We start from the raw sequence: 23,993 nt of genomic DNA on the forward strand, positions 1-23,993 counted from the left end.
AGATATGGCTCTCCCGGCCTCCTGCACCGGCTAATAGACCCAATTACAACACTGCCTGAAAGCTCCACAGAGCTGCAGGCTCTGACATTATGTATGTGAGTGTGTGTGTTATTACAGTATGTTGATGCACTTGTTGTTGTGGGCCTGTCAAAAAAAAAGCCTTGGAAAGCATGCAGACAAAAGACTCTGGAAGAGGAAATCCGAGGCCAAACAGATATATGGCGTTTGCCTCGTGCACCGTCAAGTCGCAACACACGTACTGACCCTGGTGAGATGAGGCTGCCGAGTTTACACTCAAGAGAAATAGGTAGGGGGAGGGGTGGGGGAGTGAAGAGAGAGCGAAAGAGAGGGAATAAAAAGGGGAAGCCAGAAAGGGTGTCGCCGAGGCAGAAGGGAGAATATTGTGAAGAAAACACAGTAATGGTAAAAAGGGGACGATGCAGAAGGGTAGATGGGGAGATGGGGGGGGGGGGGGGGGCACGGATAGTAAAAAAAAAAAAGATATAAGAGGCATTCTAACTGTGAATAACTGCCACTCTACGTTCTAGTAACAGAGCTAACAATTTCCCTTTTCCGAAAAGTGTCTCTGGCATTTGGCAGTGAAATGCCACCCATATAAACCAGTTATCATGGCGCGAGAGAGCTTTTTAAGCTGTAAACCGCCAGCCAGCGCCGAGATGGACCATTATAGACTTTGATACCCTGACACTTAAGAGGTCATTACGAGGCGCGTTGCACGCGCACAGACACACGCACACACACACACACACACACACACACACACTCAAATACTAAACAAGCGATCACGAGCGGAAGTGGCTCGCGAACGACCTGGTTCTTGCGTTTGAGTGGCCATTCACATCGTGTGTGAAAGGGGGGCGAGGGGGTGGTCCATTAATCACATCGCACCCCACACGTTCACTACATATTATGGCTATCCGTCTCTATTGTGAAAAATGACAGCGACTTCAGTTCACTGAGCTTGAATAACACCCCCACCCTTTTCCCCCTCTCTTTATTTTCTCCTCTCCTCCATTTCTCTCTCTCTCTCTCTCTCTGCAGGACTCGGACGTCCAGCCGCCATTGAGATGTGATTCTCTGGGGGGTTTCATTTCACTTTGACCAAGCAGAGTACACCACAACTGGTAAGAATATTTTTGTGTATCTCACCCCTGCGACGATTTTAGGCACATTTAAACCAAGGGATGTTGACTCAGGATGCATTCTTATTTTACAGCAGGCTCATTTAGGCCTGGGGGGTAGTCACACAAATATATATAGATATATATATATATACACTCACTTGTTTTTGCAGAATCTACAGTATGCATCATGCTTTCTAGAACCCAAATATGACCCAGCGTCGCCCCCCCCCCCAGAGAGCCCAGTATTCCATCTGTGATGCCACAGGAGCGCTCTAATTGGCCCCCGACAAATGTGTCCTCTCAAACCGGTAATCCAATCAGATATGAGCCACCGAGCTTCAAAGGGAACGCAGCGGACCACAGTCGGGGTTGAACGAGGATGGAACAGCGAAGAAGGTGTGCGCCCAAAGAGCCAGAGAGAATATAATGAAGCGCAAAAACTGAAACAGCACATTAACTGTGACATCGACGGGACTTAAACCGCAAATGCCCGGCCCTTCATCCGCCCATGAAGCCACTCACTGCTGAGCTTGGCCTGTAAAACGTTAAGTTTACGAGCTCCTTTTTAATTAGAAATACTGTCTCCTAGAGTCGGGCTGATGAATCGCACGTTCAATTTATTGACGTGGGGGGAGGGCGCAGCTCTCGGGTATTGACAGCAAGTCGGAGCGTCACAGCAGGTTTTTCCCCCCCAACGGCAGGAGAAATAGGTTGCATCTGTTACGGTAGTATTTTTACCTCATAACAAAGGGGAGGCCGGAGCCAGCCATGTGACTGCCATGTGGCCGGCTTTGTGCCGTCGACACACGCTGCGATAATAACGCTACCCAAACTGGTTTACAATTATAAGGAATTTAATTCCACTGATGTAAGTACATTTACAGTTATACATTGGAGTGTACACTCCTATGACATATTAAAACAATAAAACCCCATTTGCAAAAAACCTCAACTCAGCTTCTCAGGTGAAAAACACGTCCGTCCTCCGAGAGCCATGACACGAGAGAGGAAAAAGGCTTAAATTAAACCTCCCACATCTGTTCGATAACACCTCCTCTCCATTTATCTCGATTCCTATTGGCTATCCTCCAGGAGTGTATTCTACTGTCTGGCTCTGAGTTCATCATCACATTCAATGACTGTCAGTTACGTTTTAAACCCTTCTATAATAATCCTTCAAAATAAAAGTTATACTTCTGCACTTGGCAGAAGTTTCATGCTTATGTTTATCTTAATTATGCATTCTCAAAACCCTTATGATTATGACTAACTATGAATTATTAATTATGAATTATTAAACACTTTTATTATATCTACTAACTACAGTTTTTTACTCAAATTTCTTACAATTCCCCCCTAACTCACAGTTCACTGTGAGTTAGCTACTCGAATGTAGTTAGTTTTTCAAATGTCCCTGGAGACCTCCCCCCTACTCAATCCAGGGAGAGGCTTCCTATCTATCTAAACAGAGGCAAACAATTCATGCACACAGATATCATTTCAAGTATTTCTGTTCAGTTCGTTTCAAAATTGAGTCCGTAGAAGGAAGACGAAAAAGGAAAATTTAATCCGTAAAAAAGGGAAAAATTGAGTCCGTAAAAGGAAGACAAAAAGGAAAATTTAAAAAGGGAAAGATAGAATCCGTAACAAAGGAAAAGATCGACTGCGTTGAAAATCACTGCCTTCCATGTCTTGGGGCTGGCAGGATCAGGATACAGCCTGTAGGCTAGAGAACACATACTGAGAAGCCTTGACTGTTCTTTTACACCTGTCAAAATTACATTTCTTAATCTTTACACCCTAAAATCCCATTATAACCCATTAATTAAAAATAAAATCTCAAATTACTCATCCAGAACAATCAGTCTATTTCCCAAATTTCCAATATCTCACCGGATGTGTTAGAAGTCCATCTGGGCCTTTATCAGGTCCTTCAGGATCTCCGAGAGGATGGTCAGGAACCGCTTGTGAAGTTCCGCTATGGCACCGCTGGTGGCCTCATCTAGACTGTGGCCATCAGAAGCTCCAATTCTCCCTCATCCCCGACACATAATTGGTTGCCCTGGACTGGTGTCTGGCTCATCGGTGAAACAATAAACCCCTGTAGAGGTCCACGGATGCACGGGAACCCCCATCCACAGACAACTCGGAGGCTTATGATGACAGCACACAGAATAATTACGATTGCCAAAAATGTATGTTTTCACTGGCTAAGCATACTTCCCAACCCGTCGGTGAACGGATCCGTGACACCAGAGTTGTCTGCTAGCTCTTGGCTGAGTGCTGTCAGTCCCTCCAGAGCCCTGGTCACCGATCCATCAGGAGCTGTGTTATTTGGAATGAAAGTACAGCACGCAGACCCAAACATCTGGCACACGCCACTTTTCTCTGCTAAATCATATCTAATGCCATTCTGTTCTGCAAGGTCATTAAACTAGTCTTCGCCAGCTGTGCATGCAGTCCTGATATGGCGTCACTGGTGAAGTTTACAAAACGCTGTTGGTTATAGTAAATGTAGTTGATCCAATCGACATTTTTATTAATCATCACCCTCTGAGAGAAAACAGATTCTAAATCTGCTGCTATTTGATTTCTGGCTTGAAAGTCATTAGACACCCCCCTTGGCAGTCTTATGACATCTTATGTACACTTGGTCATCAAAGGCCCCCTTCGGGCCGCCGGCATCTCTTTTGGATCTTCTGTTAGCATGTGGGCGTGGAGAGATGAGTTCTCCATAAGTTGCATCAGTGACAGGCAAGATATAGGTGACTGTTGCTACAATTTGCTTTAATTTGCAATAATACTACCTACATTGGGCCCTTAGCGGTATCTGAGACTATACAATCAAATGGACCCTCTGTAACTTTGAACAGAGGTGGGGTATTATATTCTACAGGTGGGTAATGCCAGTGCAGCCTCTGACAAGTGTGTTGGAGGGGCAAAGTGTCATCAGTAAACAGAGTTAAAATACAACTAATTCAGGACTTAGGAGTCTGAATCTTGAAGGAACTGGTGTTGCTAGGGGTCTAGATCCTAAACACACAATACAATCTGTACTACTGGCTTGAAGCCGTATATTGTACCCACCATAAATTCCCATCTGCCATTCCGGTTTCCACCCCTTACCTCATTCTCTGCGTCAGTCGTATGTCGAACCTGGTCTTTTACAGGCTTAACAATAATCCTAATGAGCCCTTGTGGGGCAGGACTATCAGTAGCCTTTCCCTGTACTACGTAAAGTCCTCAGTCAGTCAATTTAGGTAAGTCTTAAGGATTACATCTACCCACCCCCTTTGTACACATCACAGGCATAATATGATAACAGCTTCCCATACTTATGTGTGGCAGGCCCACACTCGTCAGTTATGATGCACACGGTTTTGGTCATCCACCCGCAGGCGTGTTCATACTTGGGACTGGAAATTACTTCACAGAAGTCGAACTGGACCGTTGATGTTGTACCTTCTTTGAACATAAGAGTGAGAGTTACATTTTCATAGGTGAGTGTCGTCAGAGAAGCCTCTCTACGTGGTCTAAGATCGGTTTGATTAGCTACTGAGGCTAAATGTCGAATCCTGATGTAGTCATGCATGTGATCTGGTTCCTGTCTGTGGTTAATTCCACATACTAAGAGGGAAGCTACTGAAATCAGGAAGAAAGTAATTAGAGACTTCCATAACCCACTGACCCTAGAGTCTCCTAATGGACGCCCTCGCTTAAACTGTGGGGAAAACGTCATCTTCAGTACTGTCTAAACCCCTCTTTTGAGGTGTCTTTGGCTTCAAATTTTCCTGTCTGATGTTCAATCCTGTCTCTGCGAGTGTCTTACTCGTTACCTTCGCTGCTGCACAGTGAGTGAGGTGGTGTCATGTGAGGTTGCCAATACTACCTCCCATGGACCGGTCCACCTTGGTTCACTCCACTTGCGTTTGTGGACTTTTATCCACACCAGACTGCCTGGTGACACATCAGCCTGCTTCCTTTCGTCAGCTGCTGCTTCTGCGTTTGTCACCTGAGGAAACAACACTCGGCTCATGTTAGTTCGAGCTCCCGTATATTTCTCAATTTCTAGAGTTAGCAAGTCTAGTTGTGGTTTATCATGACGTTATTAAATCTCAAAATTTGTGAGTGGCACCTTTACTGAAAACGATTCTAAATGTGGATCTACAAAAAATGTTTGACACCTTACCATATCTGTTTGACACCTTACCATATTCCCCCTTCACCTCGATATCTCTGCTGTAAGGGATCACATGGCAACCATCTATGTATCTTGGCTATACCCTGAACCTCCCCATGGTCCTGGTGACAGCATGGGCATCTGTTGATGTCTCATGGGAGGAGGTCCAGCTGGACCTGGTCGTAGGTGCTGCTGATGTTGTGGTGGGAACGGAGCATGTTGTGGTGCTGCACTGATCTGTCTTCCTCTCCTTTTATGTGGGCAATCTCTTACCCAATGACCTTCTCTCCCACATACGTAGCACACTCCTTTACTTACAAGACCCCCACGCCCCCCTTTATCGTTACCTCTCCCTCTGTTGGATGCACCACTTCTGCATCGTGGTGGGGGCTGATTGTACACCACCGTGGGGGCTGGTACTGCTAGATTTTGTTGCTGCTGGGCTTCTGCTGCTATCATCTGTTTCTTGGCCTGAACTTTTCTATTTAATTCTCTGTCGACCTCTGCTACTTGCAGTTTCAGCAGTCGCCGCTGCATTCTCTTTATATCCTCGTCTTCTTTACTTTCTGCTCGTCTTTCCTCTATCTGCTGTTGCAAATCTTTTCTAATGCGTTCTACTTCTGTTACTTCACATTTTAGTCTTCTTACCAGTGCTCCTACTTCCTTACTCTGCTTCTTTAATGTAAACATTATGCAGCCTAGGAGTATTCAAATGTGTGTATTAAATGTGCATGCTTGTCATCACCTGAATCAAAGTCAACTCACCCTCTGTGCTGTATGGCGTGTGGCCGCTGACTCCAAAACTGGGATCCGCTCAACCACGCACCTTGACTGAAACAAACACAGAACTGCCAAAAGTTCAGCAGTAAATGTTAGCATACGTCTGTAGTGTAAGAGAGGTCAACGATCTCTCAAATATGTTGCGCCGTCCGTGTCAAAATTGATTCTTAGGAACTATGTAAAATAGTAAATGTACCAAAATTAGTCAATACTGGATATGTGAAGGAATCTCGAATCCAAAATTGAAGCTGGAATTCCGAAATCAAACTCAACATCTAAATCAGAATCACAATCACAATCCAGTTCCAAATCAGAATTCGAAAGGTTTAAAATTGGAAGTAAAATGAAATTAAAAAACAATGAATAATTAATCAATTAAATATTAAATTCAACTTTAAAAATCAATAACTGTGTTCAAAGATATTCAATCAGAAATACCAATGTAAGTCAAACTGTTGAACTGCACTTACACTCTGGTCTGCACAATACTGAGTCACAATTAAGTTCAAGAATTGAAGAACAACTGAAACCATTAATCTTTGTTAAAATGCTGAATTAAAACCAAAGTCAACAACTAAAGTTATACTGCTTAATTAAAACTAAAGTCAGGATGTAAGCACAAAGGTCATAGACAATGAATTTCTAAGACTGTTTTGTGTAATTTATCTAGGAAGCCACTGGGTGGCATAAAACTATGCTGTGATTGTCTCTCTAAGTCACCAGATGTCAGTCTCTTTTAGTACTAATGTAATGACAGATTCAAAACACTAGGTTTAATATTATTATTATCATTAACTAGCAGTTACTCCTTCTGTTTAATTGTTTTTAAATCTCCTTTTCTTTTGCCCTATGTTTTGATGCTCCTAATGGTTCTATGCGAAGCACCCTGAAATGTGCTATATAAATAAACTTGCCTTGCCGTCTGCGCCGGACCGGAAGTTGTTCTGCGCCAAACCGGAAGTTGTCATGAAACCGGCTTTTTTACAGATATGCTATCCGCAATGCTAACGAAAAAACGGAGCTTCTGATAAAGCGTACGCACACACAAGTATCACCAAAATCCCACACTTTAATTCCACTCATACGCCTTCTGTCTCCTCTCTCAATCCAGCCGTTATTTTATTTTATAAGCACTTATTTTACATACATCGTACCGCAACGCCGGAGCTACACGTAGCTAGCGTTAGCTCCCCACAGCGCGGTCATGCAATATCAATCATTTTAAACGTATTTCCACGCTGCTAAAACACAGACTAGTCACACGTATTATTGGACTTATTTAGTCATCATTTTAAACGTATCTCCACGCTGCTAAAACACAGACTAGTCACACGTATTATTGTTATTATTAACCCTTAAACCTCCGGTTAACGGGCTTTAGCTCCGCCGGACCTGAGCTCACTGTTACGTATATGAAACGCGAGTTATTCACTTCCAACGCCACAAACCACTCACCCAGTCTGTCTAGTTTCACCAAAGCCCTTATTCTACGTCTCTGAATCACCCACATGATCCACTAATTATATTCACAGCCAAAGCTAGCAAGAGTGTCTTTCCCGGTGCCTGCGGCCTCAGAAGCTAACTCCCGCTAGCCTAGCTCACTAAGCAGCGTATGCTCAAAGCCCGAAGATTCTTGGGCCACACAACAAAGGCTCGCACCCCTAAGTCGGAATGGCAAGATATTTCAGTCCGCCAAGTCACATACCTGCTTTAAACTAGCTATCTGCAGGCCTAACAATACTTATGTTGGGCCGAAGGAGGCTCCCAGCATGAGCAAAGCAGTATCGCCCGTACCACAGCTTGCTTGATTCCAATGTGGTGATTTACTTACTTACACAGCGCTGTCCGTCTTTAATTAATTCTTAGGATCCTTATACTCTTGACTAATCCCTTAAGTTCATCATACTTCAGACAGTAAATCGTACTTACCTCAGTGGACATGGCCTCCCTCTGTTGGAACGTACCCACCGGCAACGGAGCTAGCCGTTAGCAGCGCTTAGCCAAGCAGAGATTCCTCTAAGATTCCTAGTAGCTAACTCACAGATTTCATGAAACGGCTCTGCCGACCGATATTGTGGGCCCAGGATTGTCTGCTTGACTAACGTCGCCGTCAGCACACACAGCGAGGCCGGCAAGACCGTCCCATCTGGGGTTCGCCAAATTTGTTACGGTAGTATTTTTACCTCATAACAAAGGGGAGGCCGGAGCCAGCCATGTGACTGCCATGTGGCCGGCTTTGTGCCGTCGACACACGCTGCGATAATAACGCTACCCAAACTGGTTTACAATTATAAGGAATTTAATTCCACTGATGTAAGTACATTTACAGTTATACATTGGAGTGTACACTCCTATGACATATTAAAACAATAAAACCCCATTTGCAAAAAACCTCAACTCAGCTTCTCAGGTGAAAAACACGTCCGTCCTCCGAGAGCCATGACACGAGAGAGGAAAAAGGCTTAAATTAAACCTCCCACATCTGTTCGATAACACCTCCTCTCCATTTATCTCGATTCCTATTGGCTATCCTCCAGGAGTGTATTCTACTGTCTGGCTCTGAGTTCATCATCACATTCAATGACTGTCAGTTACGTTTTAAACCCTTCTATAATAATCCTTCAAAATAAAAGTTATACTTCTGCACTTGGCAGAAGTTTCATGCTTATGTTTATCTTAATTATGCATTCTCAAAACCCTTATGATTATGACTAACTATGAATTATTAATTATGAATTATTAAACACTTTTATTATATCTACTAACTACAGTTTTTTACTCAAATTTCTTACACATCTTTGCTGTATGAAAACCCAGAGGCCATGTTTTCATCCAGGATCCTCTTCTTAATTGATTGAGCCGCCTCAGAGTCATGTGAATGAGGATGCTCTGTGTGTGTGTGTGTGTGTGTGTGTGTGTGTGTGTGTGTGTGTGTGTGTGTTTGGTTGCCAGTTTGCTATGCAGTCAGTTAAACTTTATCTATTTAACGGCTAAGGTCATCTTTACTTGAGTGTATTACACAAGGACACATTGAATAGTTTTTGAATTTCTTAAAGTTTATTCATTTATTTTTGGTAATAGAGGTTGTGTCAGTGTGGTTCATCTTTGGTTTGAGCTTTTTTATTTTAGTTTGAAGCTTAAAAACGTCTTTATTGTCATTACCTCAGCGTTTTCTTAGTTTTAATGTATTTAATGACTGTGTGAACGTGGCGAGTTTGTGTTTCCATTTGAAATGCACTTCCTGTCCAGTGTGTGTGTGTGTGTGTGTGTGTGTGTTTGTGTGTCACCCCGCATGCTTTCCTTCCTCGACTCTCATATGACCCAGGATGCTTGCTTTGAAATCTAATTCTGTGATAACGGGGCTGCGTTTTGTCTTTATTTCACAGTGACAATGAGTGCAAAGAAAGAACAACAGGAAAGGGGGATATATCATTCTTCGTTTAAGGGGGGACGGGGACGGGGTAGAAATGTGTGGAACAGGTGTTTCCCGCTCCGCACGCACAAAACACGCAGCCCTTCATTTTCCACATTGCTCATGAGAGCGCGGATTGAAAGGCGATCCGTATCGGTTTGGCAGGGTTAAACAGCGATTGCGTGTGAAGCGAGTCGAGCGGCAGCGCTGTAAGCGGATGCGTGGACTGATACTGTGAGCAGATAGAAAGCTCATCTGGGCACGGTGCGTTCATGTAACATGCTGCGACTGAAAACGAGGTGAGAAACTGAACGTACCATTAAGTTAAGGTGATGGAAAAATGTCTTTCATTAAGTCCATCTTTAAAAAAAAAAAGAGGGAATAAGTCATTGAAAAAATTTATATTTTGGATTCATTCATATTAAAATGGAGTACTCTTATTAGAATAATTACAATTCTAGCTGAGGCAGCCCTTACACAAGTTGCACATGACGTCACACACACACACTCTCCTTCGCCACCCCCCTGTCGCCACACCCCATGAACAGGCGTATTGTCTTATAATGTGACCTTTGCTTTGAGTGGAGAGGCCTTTGTCCTAAGACAATGGAGTCCATATTGTAAACCATGCCAGTCAATGCCGTCCACACAGCTGCCAGAGGGGCCAGATTGTTCGGGGTCCAAGTTGAAGGCTTTGAGGCAGGCACTTGCGGCGTATGTGTGTGTGTGTGTGTGTGTGTGTGCGTGTGTGTCTGTGCCTGTGTATTTTTCCTCAGTAACCGTTTGTTTATTTAAGATGCAGGCCTGTTTTCCAGAATCAGCAGATGGGTTTGTCCAATTAGACTCAGCCGTCTTCCCTTGTGTGCATGCGTGCACACAAACAGACAACGGCAAATCCACACGCATGCACACGCACACACACACACACACACATGCATGCACACACACACACACACACACACGCAAACATACACGCCCAGGGCCGGGCATGAGGCAGATGTCTCTGAAACACTAGACCTGGAAGATACTGTAATGGAGGAGGACATTGAGAGATGAGTTGCCGGGGTAACCACTAAATTAAAAAGTTGATCTACCGATGTATCTGTCAGGGTTGGCTGATTAATCAACACCGTCATGTATTGACTTTCAACAGAACCATAAGTAAATAGTCATGAACAAGCTGTCATGAAAAAATAACTAAATTACATGTTGAAGTTTTTGTTTTGCACAAAGGCCAAAATAATGGAAACACTTAATAATGCACAGCAATGTTCAGTGTAATGCAATACAGATCAACAGCACCACAAACCGAACCGTCCAACACTTCTATGACACCAATGTCTGTCGTGCGTTATAAACATGTGTTCATTACACATGTTAATATATTTATACCGCTTTATAACAATAATCATAACGCATGATGAAGCAGTTTATAATGAATTACATCATACTTCATCATGGCCGGTCACTCACCGACATTTGTTTTACACAGTACAGTTTAATTCCCATAGTTTTAATACATATTATTGCATTACAATCGCTGTTATAATGCTTTAAAATGTGATCATAAGTTACTCTAAAAAAGTTATGTTTTGAGTTTTGAGAAAAATATAATTTCTATTAATTTACACTGAAAGCAAACAATGACCATTTAGAGTAACTTATAATCACATTGTAATGCATTATAAAAGTGATTATAATGCATTAATAAAACACAATGCATTATATGTCAGTGAGTGACCCGAAATTATAAAGACATTATAACAAGTCATTATATTCTTTATAATGACTTATGATTGTTTTATTTTTTGTGAATATTTATGAGTACATATAACGATAATGATGCCACTCATGTGTCTGGAAATAAAGTTGAATGTATAACGCATTATAAGTGTGTTTATAACATGAGTTAACATTGGTAAAGGTGGCGTGTATTGTGTGACAGTGAAGAATGCTTTGAACATTCGTTTGATCTCTTAGCATGTGATTTTGCATCTATTTGATATACTTACAATATACGGTATATTGATATTGGAATATATGGGGGGGGGGGGTTATATGGGGGGGTTATATTGTAAAAACAATTTGAAACTAGAGTAGAAACCGTTTTGATGATTTCATAATCGGTCATTTTTCATTTGAGGACTTATGTTTTTCTTTGTCATGAGAGATAGCAAACCGATGACTCATGTTTCAAACTGTCTTGAAGGGCTACACATCTCCGCACGTAAACAACAGCAGAAGGCGGCCCGTCTATCTCGGTGCGGCGTCTCCACATTCTGCCCCACCGCTCACGTACTGACCCGCAGTAACAGATAACCTCGGAGGGAACGAGCTTGTGACTAAAAGGTCACAGTTTAAAAAATCTGAGCGGTACAGTAGCTGTGAAAATCCTGGCGGCTCAACCTCCCCCTCCCAAAAAACAACTCCCACCACAGGGCCGCGACCCCGGGCACACTTAACCTTTAACCGGTCCAGTGGAGCGGCTCGGTGCCCCGATGGCACGAGACGGCCGAGGCCGCGGCGCTCCCAGGTGTGACCGCGTCAATGTGTGAATATGGTCCGACCTTCCTCCCTCTGCCGTTCATGCAGCACAAATGTGTTCTCTCCCACGAGCCACGCTAAACGAGGCTTTATGACTTCACAGCTTTGAGTGTCGAGCTGTGTCGGTGACGAGTCGAGATGAATTCCGTTCATCCCGGATCTGCTGTTTATTGTCAACACAGGCACTTTGAGCGTCGTCTGCTGCCTGGTTGCCGAGCATCCTGTTGTCTGTCCCTTGTGCACTCTTTTTTTTTCTCTTAACCCTCCTTGGATCGAGGCAGGGCATCAGGGGAGAAAACACACAAACCTGATCAAACACACACGGTGACGTAAATGCATAAACAAAGACTCACACCACTTACACACACATGGCCACCTGAGTGCAGCCTCCGTGTACACTTGACAACAGGGAACGGTCTCCACTGAGATGTTTTTTGTCAACAACTTGGAGGAAAAGCATCTATTTGGGGCCGGCGTATTCCTGGAAGGATAAGTCTTATTTGTGCAAAGCAAAACAAGTTACGGCACTTACGATTCTGTCTTCCCCGCTGCCTCCTCTCGCATTTGCGGCTGTTCTGCTTGTGAAACGGTGCTAATTGTGTGAAGCAGGAGCTAGGGTGTATTGTGAGCGTAGATTTCCAACGGGCTCGGTGTGTGATGATGGAGCAGATGCGCTCCCAGATGTTTGCCCTCCACGTGTGTGTTTACCGGTTCAATTATCCCTATCGCGTACTGTAGAGGTTTGTTGTTCTATTCGGGCGCTTCAGCATGGATTCAGGGGAAAACACCAGTTGGGGGAAGTATTACAAGCCTGCGTTAAGTCCGTCCTTGCAGGCACTGGAAAGCCGGATACCTAAAATTAAAAAGTTAAGAAACGCTATAATTGGCAAAACTTACAGTAAATACACAAAGAAACACAGGAATAAACGATCCTCCCCATTATGAAGGAAGAATACATCGTATGAATGTGCTTTTTGTGTGCATTTTCAGTTATTGTAGGAAAAGATTACCCAGCTGGCATCCTTTTGCGACCCATACATTCAACTTGCCTTTTCCGAACCTGAATCTATCCAGAATTACAATTTTGAAAGGGAATCACTGTTCCAACCTGAATATGAGGTCTAAGCAGCAAAAGAAGATCAAATATTTACCATAATGCTCAATTAAAGGTGCAGTGTCTGCCAAGCGTGTAGTGGAAATACAGTGGCCGACGCGAAAGCGCAATTGGCAGCTGGTGTTTAGTTTGTCAATCATAGTTATAAAATGACTATTATTAATATCAATAATGTAATTCAATAATGTATCATTTATTCTTTTCTCGTCGCCGATCTCTGAGAATGTTACATTGTAAACAACCAATCTGTGTTTCGTTGTACACAAGAAGGGTTAGTAACGATGACAGCACCGCTAACGGCTAACGAACAAGGCTCCCGTTGGTTACTTTATGATGCGTTCAGGCTCTGTTCAGTGAAAATGAGCATTGGGTGAAGGTAAATTATAACGTTGTAATCTCGTAAAATGTAGTGTTTGTGAGAATCTTGAATAAATCCAGCTCTTTGAAGGAGACGTTTTCGCAGCAACATAAATAGATATTAGAGATGAATTATGAGCTGTTTACAATAACTCCAGCAGCTTATAATACATCATTAAAACTACTGACAAGATTTGTTTGAATCCATAAAAATACAATCTTTTGTTTCCTAATCATTTGAATTGTGTGTTTTTATAAAGAACAAAAAAAAAAACACCATAGATGACTATAACAAAGTAACAGGATAACATCGTTTTTGATGCTTTACATGGACTTCAGAGCAGATCAAACAACAAAGGGATCTGTATCTGCCAATATGGATCATCAATGATCGTCAATTAGTATCGTCAGCAAAACAAACGTGATCTAGGATCTCTAAAAGTCTATTTGTATTCTTTACAATTTGTGTTTACAACACTTGACTTTAATACAGTCGTTTTTATTGCATGTTATATTGTTTGTCTTCGGTGCTTTGTACAAACACATTTTCATAGTATTTACCTGTACACCTATTTTTTTTCCACTGCTTGTGTAGCAGTCCTGTCTGTTATTTACCTCAATCTGTCCAGATTTTTGTCCCTTGGCTGTTATTCTATTTCTGTGCAAGTACACTGAGAGAGATGCAAACCGACTGAATCAAATCCCATGTTTGTGCACGCATATGTGGCCAATAAAAGCTGATTCAGATTCATTGTAATATAAAATATAGTACGTGTCACTTTTAAAATACAAAACTTATGTGAAGCACATAACGTTGTGCAAAATGCCCTTTTGGGTATCATTGCAATAGCATTATACAAAGCAACAACAAGACATGTATTATGTATAAAGTATGGCATATGACATGTACATCAGCATCAATCAGATACAGGGAAACAAATAAACATTCAAAAGTCTATTTCAGGATGGAGACGCACAGTAACATTTGCAGTCCACCCACCTTTGAATTGCTGTATTGTCAATGCATCTGGCCGCTCTGGCTTGTTGATTGGAATACATCTGCACACCGGGGATATGAAAGTGCAATAAGATCCAGACCTCTACCGTGCGTGATTTGAATAAGAAATGATTAGATTATTGATTTTGGTTATTTGGGTCTCCCGCCCCGAGATGATATTGTGGCGGGCGCAATCACCGTAGCTGACATTTAGCACTGTGTTTACCTATTGCTGTCTCCATTGATTGCTTCAGAATCACCGCCCATACATCCCGCCGGAGCTCATTGTGTCATCCGTTTTCGTGCCATTTCGGGAAAAGTGATGGATGCGGCTTATCATCTTGTGCTGGTGCGGGAAATATTCACGTTGCCTCGCAATCACGGGACAGCGGTTCTTACAGGCCTGCATTTCAAACACCATTGAATGTCATTACAAAGAAAGTGGATACAATGCATAAGGGGGGGGGGGTGCCTCTAAGATGGGTCTTTAACATATGTATGGTAACACAGGAATGCTTCCTCCAAGAGACTGAACCTTAATCCAATGATATGCCAAACCCCTTTCCCCCCCCCCCCCCCAGCTTAAAACTACAGCTCAGCGTCAACCCAGCATGGGAACCATAATAATAAGTATGGATTTATTTTATATTTTTTATATTTCTCCGCTTGACATGTTATTTTGCGCTTTTGTTTCCGTGGTGTGAAGTGACAACGCAGTATCTAACAAAACCAGTTTGCTGGCAGATGCTCCCCAAATCTCCGTGGACATCTGTCATGCTCGGCCTCCAACGTGACTCAAAAAGATTTAGCTACTCCGCTATACCTGTGAGAGATTTCCAATGACATTGTCTCAGCAGTTAGGCAATCCAGCGTTAAGTGCCTCCTTTTATATTTATATACCAGTGTTGGTGCTTATGCATTATTCAATTATGAACAGGGCCCAGTAAGCGCCCCGAGAAAGGCCTTTTTTGAAATAAATATTTCAGAGCTCTGATATACACAGTTCATATTCGCTCTGCGATGCAAGCTTTGGTCCTAATCTCTTATGCAGAAATCAATTTTTTTTTCTCTCTCTCTCTGACTGAATCAGTGGAATAAACAATGTCAGACTTTTTGAACTTTAATTTGCTGATTCGGAAACAAATCTTTGAAAAGTTTTCATGTGTTGGAACGTACTGGGATCTCGCGGGCGTTTGGGGGGGTGGGAACAAACAACAAATACCGCCTTAGTCGGAATCTCATGATTTAGGTTCCATCTAGACTCTTCTCAAGTCTTTTTATTGTGAGGTTATTTAGAAATGGGGAACAATGGATGTCGGCAAAACATGTTTTTAATCTTCTTCACGGAGCGACAAGAGGGAGCTGGATTTAACGAGGGCGGATGACAGAAGGGACGGAGGAGAGACGACGCAAGAAAAAGTTAAACGCAGATAAGCAAAACAGGACTTGATGCAGGATAACAACAGGCGGCGACAATAAATTGAGGGAAGAGAGCGGAACTGAAAACATAATTGATGAATTGGGAAAAAAAAAGCTATAAAAAAAAGGCTCCGTTTGAACATTTGAGTGCATTCTCCTGCTAAACAAGCCTCTTCATGAGGGTTTAAATCTAGGCCACGAGTGTCGTATCCTGCCGGCCCGCCTGTCTCCTCTTTGATGCAGCGTTATTCGCTGCTGAGGTGGCTGTTCTCTGTACTGTACATGACAACTTCCTCTCCCCCTTCTCTCTCCCCCAGTGTCTAGCCGAACACAATCACTCGCACAGACTCACACAAACGTTGCCTCGCCCCGCCACTGGCTTTAAGGCACGGCTTTGACAGAATCCATTGTGACAGTACTGGGTTCGGAGCCCGGTGATGGAGAGAGGGAGGGAAGGGAGAGAGAGAGAGAGAGGGAGAAAGAGAGAGAGGTTGGCATGAAGGAGTTGACGGATAAATCAAAGGGAGGGGAAGAACAGCGGTGGTAGAATCAGCATCACTGCATCTCTCGCCGACATAATTGATTGTATCAGAGGCAGTTTTGTAAACCATTAACTCTCCCCCCCCATCCCCCCTTATGGGTTACACAGCTGCACTGCCACACAGAATTGAAAGGCGTGCGCATGACTGTGTGCTGGCTTTTCACATGGCACAGTTCTGGTTTCCTGCATTCATTTGTTTATTTGTGCTTTGTGTTTTTTTTCCAGCGGCGTCGTTAGCCAATGATTCTCGCATGAATCAACCCCCACTAACATGACAAAGAATGACGAATAACTCCAATTTGCAACAATTCAATTTGCTTAAATTAATAATATTATTGTTATACATTGTAGCACCTCGCAAAATGTGGACGGTAGTGACTACATTAAATAGGTGATAAAAAAGGGTGTGCACTGTGTGATTGGACAATGTACAGGCGCGTTAAAGCTAGGCTAGTTAGCGTTTAGCAGGACTAATTTATCTGGAGATGTGATAACACAACCCCAAGTACTGAAATTAACTGATGTAAAGCATCAAAATCTGATGTAAAGCATCCAAATCGATAACCATGACAGGAATCAGGTCGGAAAAAGTCTGTAAATTAGCTTTAGCAGAGACTAGCAGTGGCTACTCTTCGGCTAGCCTTAACTAGCTTTGTGTTTTGCTGTACATTTCTAGTCCGTGATCGTTTTTATGTGGCAGAGTAGATGTAAAAAAAGTCGGATTCTGGTCTTCGCTACCATATATGGGCGGGGCTAGACATCAGATAAGGCTATCCTATTAAAAAATCAGTATGGAATTCATGGAACTCATTCTTTACTGGTCTCTGTGGGATATGTAAGTGTGATGACAGCCTGCTACACTAAAGTAGGCTGGTTTTAAACACACAGTGGTTCCCCACACATTGACTTTACTTGGGCGGGCCGCCCAGGTATATTAATGTCCGCCCAAGTATATTATTGTTATTTTTATTCTTTAATCCGTCCCATTAACAAGGGGACTTTTGGCTGCAGGATGTGAGCTTGCTGCCCAGCTGGCATACTAGGTCGGTGCCCCCCCTCGGACATCCAACCCCACCATTTATCCGACCCCACCCCACACCCCCACTCCAGGCCTACGCAGCTAGTTCCATGCTTTGCAGGGAAGTATAGTTGTGGTTTGAGATGTAATTCTTCCATAACATTCAGCACTTGATCTTTTTATACCACGATCTGATGTCGACAGGTTTTGTGTTACGAATATTTGTCCAAGTATTTGAGGGTACAGGGAAGAAAAAGATAAATGCCTTCGGTTATTAACTTGCTTTAAGATTCTCCTCGGCTCACTCTGATCGCTTTTGTCACTCCCTATCTCTCCCGCTGCCTCCCTCCAGCCTCTCTGTCTCCATCCCCTCCTTTATCCCATCTTTCCATCTCTATCATCCTCAGCCTTTTTTCCTTCCTGACCTCATCTCCTCCATTATCTTATTCAGCCCCCCCCCCCCCCATCTCGTATATTTCATCTCTCCCCTCCCTTCTGTTCTCCACCTCCCCTCCCTCCGATTCTCCCTTTGCACATCTCCGCCCTAGCCTGTCTTGTCTCACCAGGGAGGGATGGAGGGAGGGAGGATGGGTGCGCAGAGTTGATTAGACTGGAGCATTAGAAAGTTCAGAGCGGAGCAGAACAGAGCGCGGTGTCTAGCCGGCAGGCGGTGCAGGAATCAAAACGGCAGTGCCTCGCAGACGAGGTCGTTGTCGGCGGTGGGTTTTTCAAGGCCGTTTCCTTTTTTCTTCTGGGTGCATCGGATTTCAGGGAGCGTCCTCTGAGCAGCCAGAGGCAGCCGTGCGGAAACGGCAGTGGTCCGGTCAAAGCCGGAGCCTCCCCAGATGTAATATTCTGACGTCCGTAGAATGTCTAACGCGGTGGGAGAGGATGAGGTGCGCAGCCGAGAGCGTTTGAACTACTTTTGGTGTGGAAATGATTTTAAAGGGACATAACCCTTTTTAAAATGAAAATGTTTTTGAATTTGACTCGTTAATTGTGATTTTAATGTGCTTCGAGGGGGCTTGTATGGGACCCCCATGACTCCCCCTTCCCCAAAACACCCCGGCACAGCCAGGCAACAGTATGGATACATGTTGTGGGCCGACATGTCGAGACATCCATATTGTCGGGAGCTGGCAGTGTGTTTTTTGCCGAGCCACTCGCTTGCTAAGTATTGGCGTCATCAGCGCGGGGCCGATTACGCAAAAAAAAATCACTCCTGTCGCAGTGAGTGTGTTGAGCGCGACTGCGTGCACGTGTGTTTCTTTGCACGCACGCGCCGGCTTGCATCTTGTGTCTCTAATTATAGGCCGTGCACAGGCCAGACTCCCACCAGGCTACACTGATTACTCATCTCTTCAGCTCCTTACTGACAAATTAGCTACCTGAATTGTGTGTGTGTGTGTGTGTGTGTGTGTGTGTGTGTGTGTGTGTGCATGGTCACTCTAATCAAAATTCTCCCAGCCTGTCCACCTGCGCTGATGATAATTTGCCACACGACCCGTACCCACTCACACTCACCCACACAGCCTCAGTCCAACCCTCTCCATCACACTCTCACACACACACACACACACACACACACACACACACACACACACACACACACACACACACACACACACACACACACACACACACACAGAGCGAGAGAGAGAAACGGTCCACAGTGGTTAAACCTACCCTAGCAAGCCAACTGGAGGTAATTTAGCGTGGCTCGGCGGACACATGCCATTTTACTGAACACGTTGCATGGCCCCCTGAGCTTTGTTCCGCTCAGAGTTCTCTCCAACAGAGCAAAGAATGAACAACTGAAGAGTCTAAAGAGGGGGGAGGAAAAGAAACAGCTGAAGAAAAACTAAATGAGGAGAAATGGCAAGGGGGGGGGGGGGGGGAGACGCATAGGCTGCTGAGCTTCTTCCCTCAGTAAACATGAGTTTCTGGACTCAATCTCTCGTTTCAATACAGCATGATGTTCATTGAGTGAACTATGGTCCATTTAGAGTCAAATAGACCATAAAGCAGGATATTGCAGGTTCTCGTCTTTATTTACTAAACAACAACACGGAAGCTGGACCAAGACGGCAAACTTCATTATTCCTCTCAATGTTGACAAATGCAGCACATACTAGACGACGCCAGATCGGCTCCTTCCTTTCTCACCTATCACAAAAAAAGCCAGAGACGTATAACATTCACATGCGAGTTTTAAAACTTTGGGTTGGCGTTTATTCGTCGAGCCCTTGGTGTATTCTTTCAGGCAAACACACGGCGTCAACTACTCACGCTGCTTGGACACATATGAGACTCTCTGCCTGGAGGCTGAGGGAGTAGGGCATCTGGTCTCCTCGCAATAAGCATGTGTGTGTGTGTGTTTGTGTGTGTGTGAACATGTGGGTGTGTGAGGGCACTTGCGAGTGTAAGTGCGTGTGCACGTGCGGTGACAAAGTAGCCCAGTGCGGTCAACACTCATTAGTGAAAGAGAGAATCCTCGGATGAGGAGGCTGTGACAGGAAGGACTCTCTCGTTAGGGGACAAACACACACACACACACACACACACAGGGTCAGGCTGCCCTCGGTGCATAGAATCAGCCATCAATTAGTCCATGGATGCATGCAATACAGTCTTGCGAGTGCAGTGGCCCCGGCAACAGCTCCGTTGATGCCGATGCAAAAATATTTCTGAAAGGATGATTATATTTCTGTAATAACTGCCAACCTTCGAGCGAGCAGATGTAGCTGGGCCATAGACGGATGGAGACAGCAGGTGGAGGACTTTGATCCAGGGGACGGGCTATTTGTTTTGGTCTGATGCTGCTTATTAGATGGTGTTTTGCTCGGTTTTATGCAGATGCCGCTCATCTGCCAGGGAAGGGCCTCCGCCGGGACGCGGTTCGCTCAGGATCGGAAAAATACTGAGTTAACCTCAAACATGAAACGGCTCCGCCATTTTATCTTGAGCGGGTTCAGACGGGGCCACGAGATGTTCGCGAAACCTCGCACGCACACACACGTGGTCTGATGAGTACCGGGGCGCAATCGCACATGTTCTGATAATCAGCGGCATTACCTTCTGTTTACTCGTAATCTATTAACCGATGGACGCATGAAGGAAACAGGTTGGAGGCGTGGGGCAACGCTTTGGGGCGATCACCGTGCCGTGTGCACTCTGGACTGCATATCCGCACGTCATTACCCGAGCATATGGGAGCACGGCGCCCCGCTGAATTATGAACTCGACTTTGAGCTCGGATTAGTCCCGGTGCTTGCCTCCAGGGGACCGCCGGCACACATCCATCGTCTGGTAAAAGGATGGTGGAGACGAGAGGGTTAATTAACCGATGACCTGTGCGGCACGCGGGGTGATGGAATAGCTTTTGAATTATGGAACAGTGATGAACTCTGCGGCTGGTGGCGTTCGGCCATATGTCAGCGCGCGCCTCCTGCGTCTGCGGCTCGGGAGACAGCTGGTCAGATGGCGCGCGTTCAACCGAGTTAGGGACCAATCAATCAGAAGCCTGTTGAGTTGTTGAAGCGGAGGTTGGGGTCTACTGCGATTCCATCGCTTGATGGATTCGTCAGGGGAACTGTTTGCGGAGATATGAAATCGTCCAATCAGTCGCGCCACCTGATAATTGAGAAAGTGTTCGTAAGGGTCTGCTAGAAAGCCCGAGGACGATCCAAAGTGGCAGTTTAAGGCCTCACTGCTCCTTCTGTTTGCTTCTGTTTTGGTTTGTGTGACAAAAAACGGTTAAAAGCCTGGTTAAATAAAGATCACATACCCCCCCCCCCCCCCAAAAAAAGACCTTCAGATATTGAAGATGATTATCTCAGCTGATAACAAGCAAATTTAAAGAATTTAAAGGATTTAAGAGAAATGTTTTTTTCGATTTGTGCCAATAAATCAGAGGATGTATTTTGAACATAAACCAAAAAATGGACTTAAATGCAATAAAACATGTTTCCTACAACCGCTCTGACTTTGCTCAAACCAATTTGAAGTTGTTTTTGTCGCAAGCATTTAAAATGGATTTTCAATTTCGACGATTTGTTTTGACAACGATAACTTCTTGTGCTGTCCGTCTCTGGTGTGTGTCTGTTCCCAGAGATATGCCTCTGGGTGCATCTGTATATCTGTCCTGTCATTGTAGATGTTCCGAAGATGCATCATACATATCTCCTTGTGACTCTCTGGTGTTTACGGAAATGTCCCTGTCATTCTAATAAGACAGTTTCTATGAATAAAATCTGGTATTGTCAGAGCAGCAGTTGTAGCTTTTACAACAATATCCGAGGCGGGGACCGCTGCCAACGCAGAGATTTCGGCCCTCGCAGCGAGAGCACGATGGAGATAGCCGGCTATTGTCTCAGTCTCTCCTGGGCCAAAAATGATATGGTCACACTGATCAATAGTCTCTGTTACACATGATGCATTTCCCATGGCTCTGGCTGTCAGCTTTGCTCCATCTGTCCCTTGCTGTTGCAAATTTCTGCAGTCCCTCTCTTGCTCGGTCTGACACACACACACACACACGCACACGCTCACTGTTTATTCGGAGCTGGGTTCCCTTGAGAACTGTGAACATTTAGGCTCAAAACAGGACTGCTGTTACCTTTTGAACTGCTCCCGTGGAAAATAGAATGTGTACTGTTCACATCAACGAGGACGATTGCGTAATGACTAAATGTGATGCGGTGACCCTTCTGCAGACAACGTGATACGAACGCACAACTCAGTCTTTTACAAAGAAAACGGGTAAACATCAGATGTCAGGGTTGCAGAAAGAACGAGAGTTGTCGGTTGAACAACGCGGGTCGGCTTAATAACTTCAGGGGGGGGGGGGGGGGGGAGTGATGCTCACCAGTCTGCCACTGCTATAAATACTCTTAAAGACCACCGTCCTAGTAATTGTTTATCGCTGATGGACCATGAAATGAACAATTAGATCGGAACATCAATACATTTCACACTTTGATGCCGATGCAGAATTTCAAAGTGCTGGCGAAACCTGAGACAGACAGCGGCATCATTGTCGCAAAGTCTCGCGGATCATTCTGCATAGGGTCTGTTGTCTTGTGAAGTATCCATTTATACATATTTGTCTCGTACAACTTCACGACGGATGAAATACTCGGTTGCGTCTCAAACGAATACCTGTGAAATTAAAAAAAATAGTGCCCCAGCTGTTGTCAGTTACATAATGCACAATGTTTGCCATCTAGCAGTGTGCAAACATGCATAATTGAGGGGATCAGTTTGACGATTATCGACCTTATCTGCTACTTTTTATTGATCGACATGTCTATATATAGCGCACTGATAAATGGTCCCAAAAGGAATGCTCGATGAACTGCCAGCCCAAATCGAATTTACTTGATATTCTACGAACTAGAAACTTGGCCTCGGGTTTTGACAACAACCATATGCTTCTGAATCATTCCATCATTCTTTCAGCATAATTATTGATTCCTGTCTAGTCTCCTGGAACACGTCTACAGGAAGCTGCGTTGACCTTAAAGTGTTGCTTTTGTTGAAGCATCCATCCGTCAGAAGTAAATAGAGTAACAGGATGTCAGGGAAATGTTTCCCTCCGCTGCATAAACTCTGCAAGTGTAACAACTTCTTTCATGTTCAAGACGTTTGGATGTTCTTCAGTCTAAACCTGTGTTTGCTTTTGTCCCCTTTGTTTCTGACGTCTGTCTTTGTCTTACTCTGTAAAATGTCTTCAGTCGTTAATGTGTTCATGTACTTGTCTGTACTTGTTTTGTACTCACTTTTCTACACAATAACAAAATGAAGGGACATTCGCCACTATTGTTACGTAACACAAGCGTTACAGATACCGGATCGCATTGTGTTATTATACAGAGAGCATAGCCATGTGTAACAGTGTATATATATATATATATATATGTCCTATGCACAGAGAGATAAGGCATCCAAGTGAACAAACCCCCCTCTGTGCGTCCATTCTGCAGGGCCTGTATGGTGTCAGGAACACTGAGCTGTGAGGAAAACAGCTCGCCACAAGACCGTCTGGGCTCAGCAGGAAGTGCCACCGTATTTACTTCCAGGTCAACCGCAGACGTCATGTGGACCAGATGCCTGCTCTTCGTCTCGACCTTGTTTGCCTCCATCGCCGTCGGTAAGAAACGGGACCACACGCAGCACAGATACACATTTTTGAGGCGGTGCTGGTTTGTCGGCCTGTACTGTAAATGTACTAAAGTGTTGGCAAGTTGTTTTTTATCGTTGTTTTGTTATTTTCAATTGAACGCATGTTCAAAGAGAAAATGAGATGCTAATTTGTAGCCAGCCAGCGGTTTAAAGGTATACTGACCACCGACTAGCTAGCTTAGCGTTAGCGCCAGAAACTGCATGCGACACTGTGGACCTCGCAGAGGAGCTGGACGGGATTCAGCCCATTGTTCATGGAATGGGTTTTTGAAATGTCACAGTCGGATTTAGCACAGGTGTAGA

At 44.3% G+C, this 23,993-nt stretch overlaps 1 protein-coding gene across 1 annotated transcript in view; it reads left to right on the top strand.

Moving 5' to 3' along the window:
- adgrl3.1 (adhesion G protein-coupled receptor L3.1) overlaps window positions 1-23,993 on the top strand; it is a 117,845-nt gene that overhangs the window by 12,221 nt on the left and 81,631 nt on the right. Inside the window, exons 2-3 of the mRNA XM_079277853.1 lie at window positions 1,063-1,145; window positions 23,492-23,658. Coding sequence (XP_079133979.1) covers window positions 23,499-23,658 — 160 coding nt within the window. The 5' untranslated portion in view covers window positions 1,063-1,145; window positions 23,492-23,498. The remainder of the gene's footprint in view (window positions 1-1,062; window positions 1,146-23,491; window positions 23,659-23,993) is intronic.

This window comes from Melanostigma gelatinosum (genome assembly GCF_949748355.1).
Source record: "Melanostigma gelatinosum genome assembly, chromosome: 11".
Lineage (NCBI taxonomy): Eukaryota > Metazoa > Chordata > Actinopteri > Perciformes > Zoarcidae > Melanostigma > Melanostigma gelatinosum.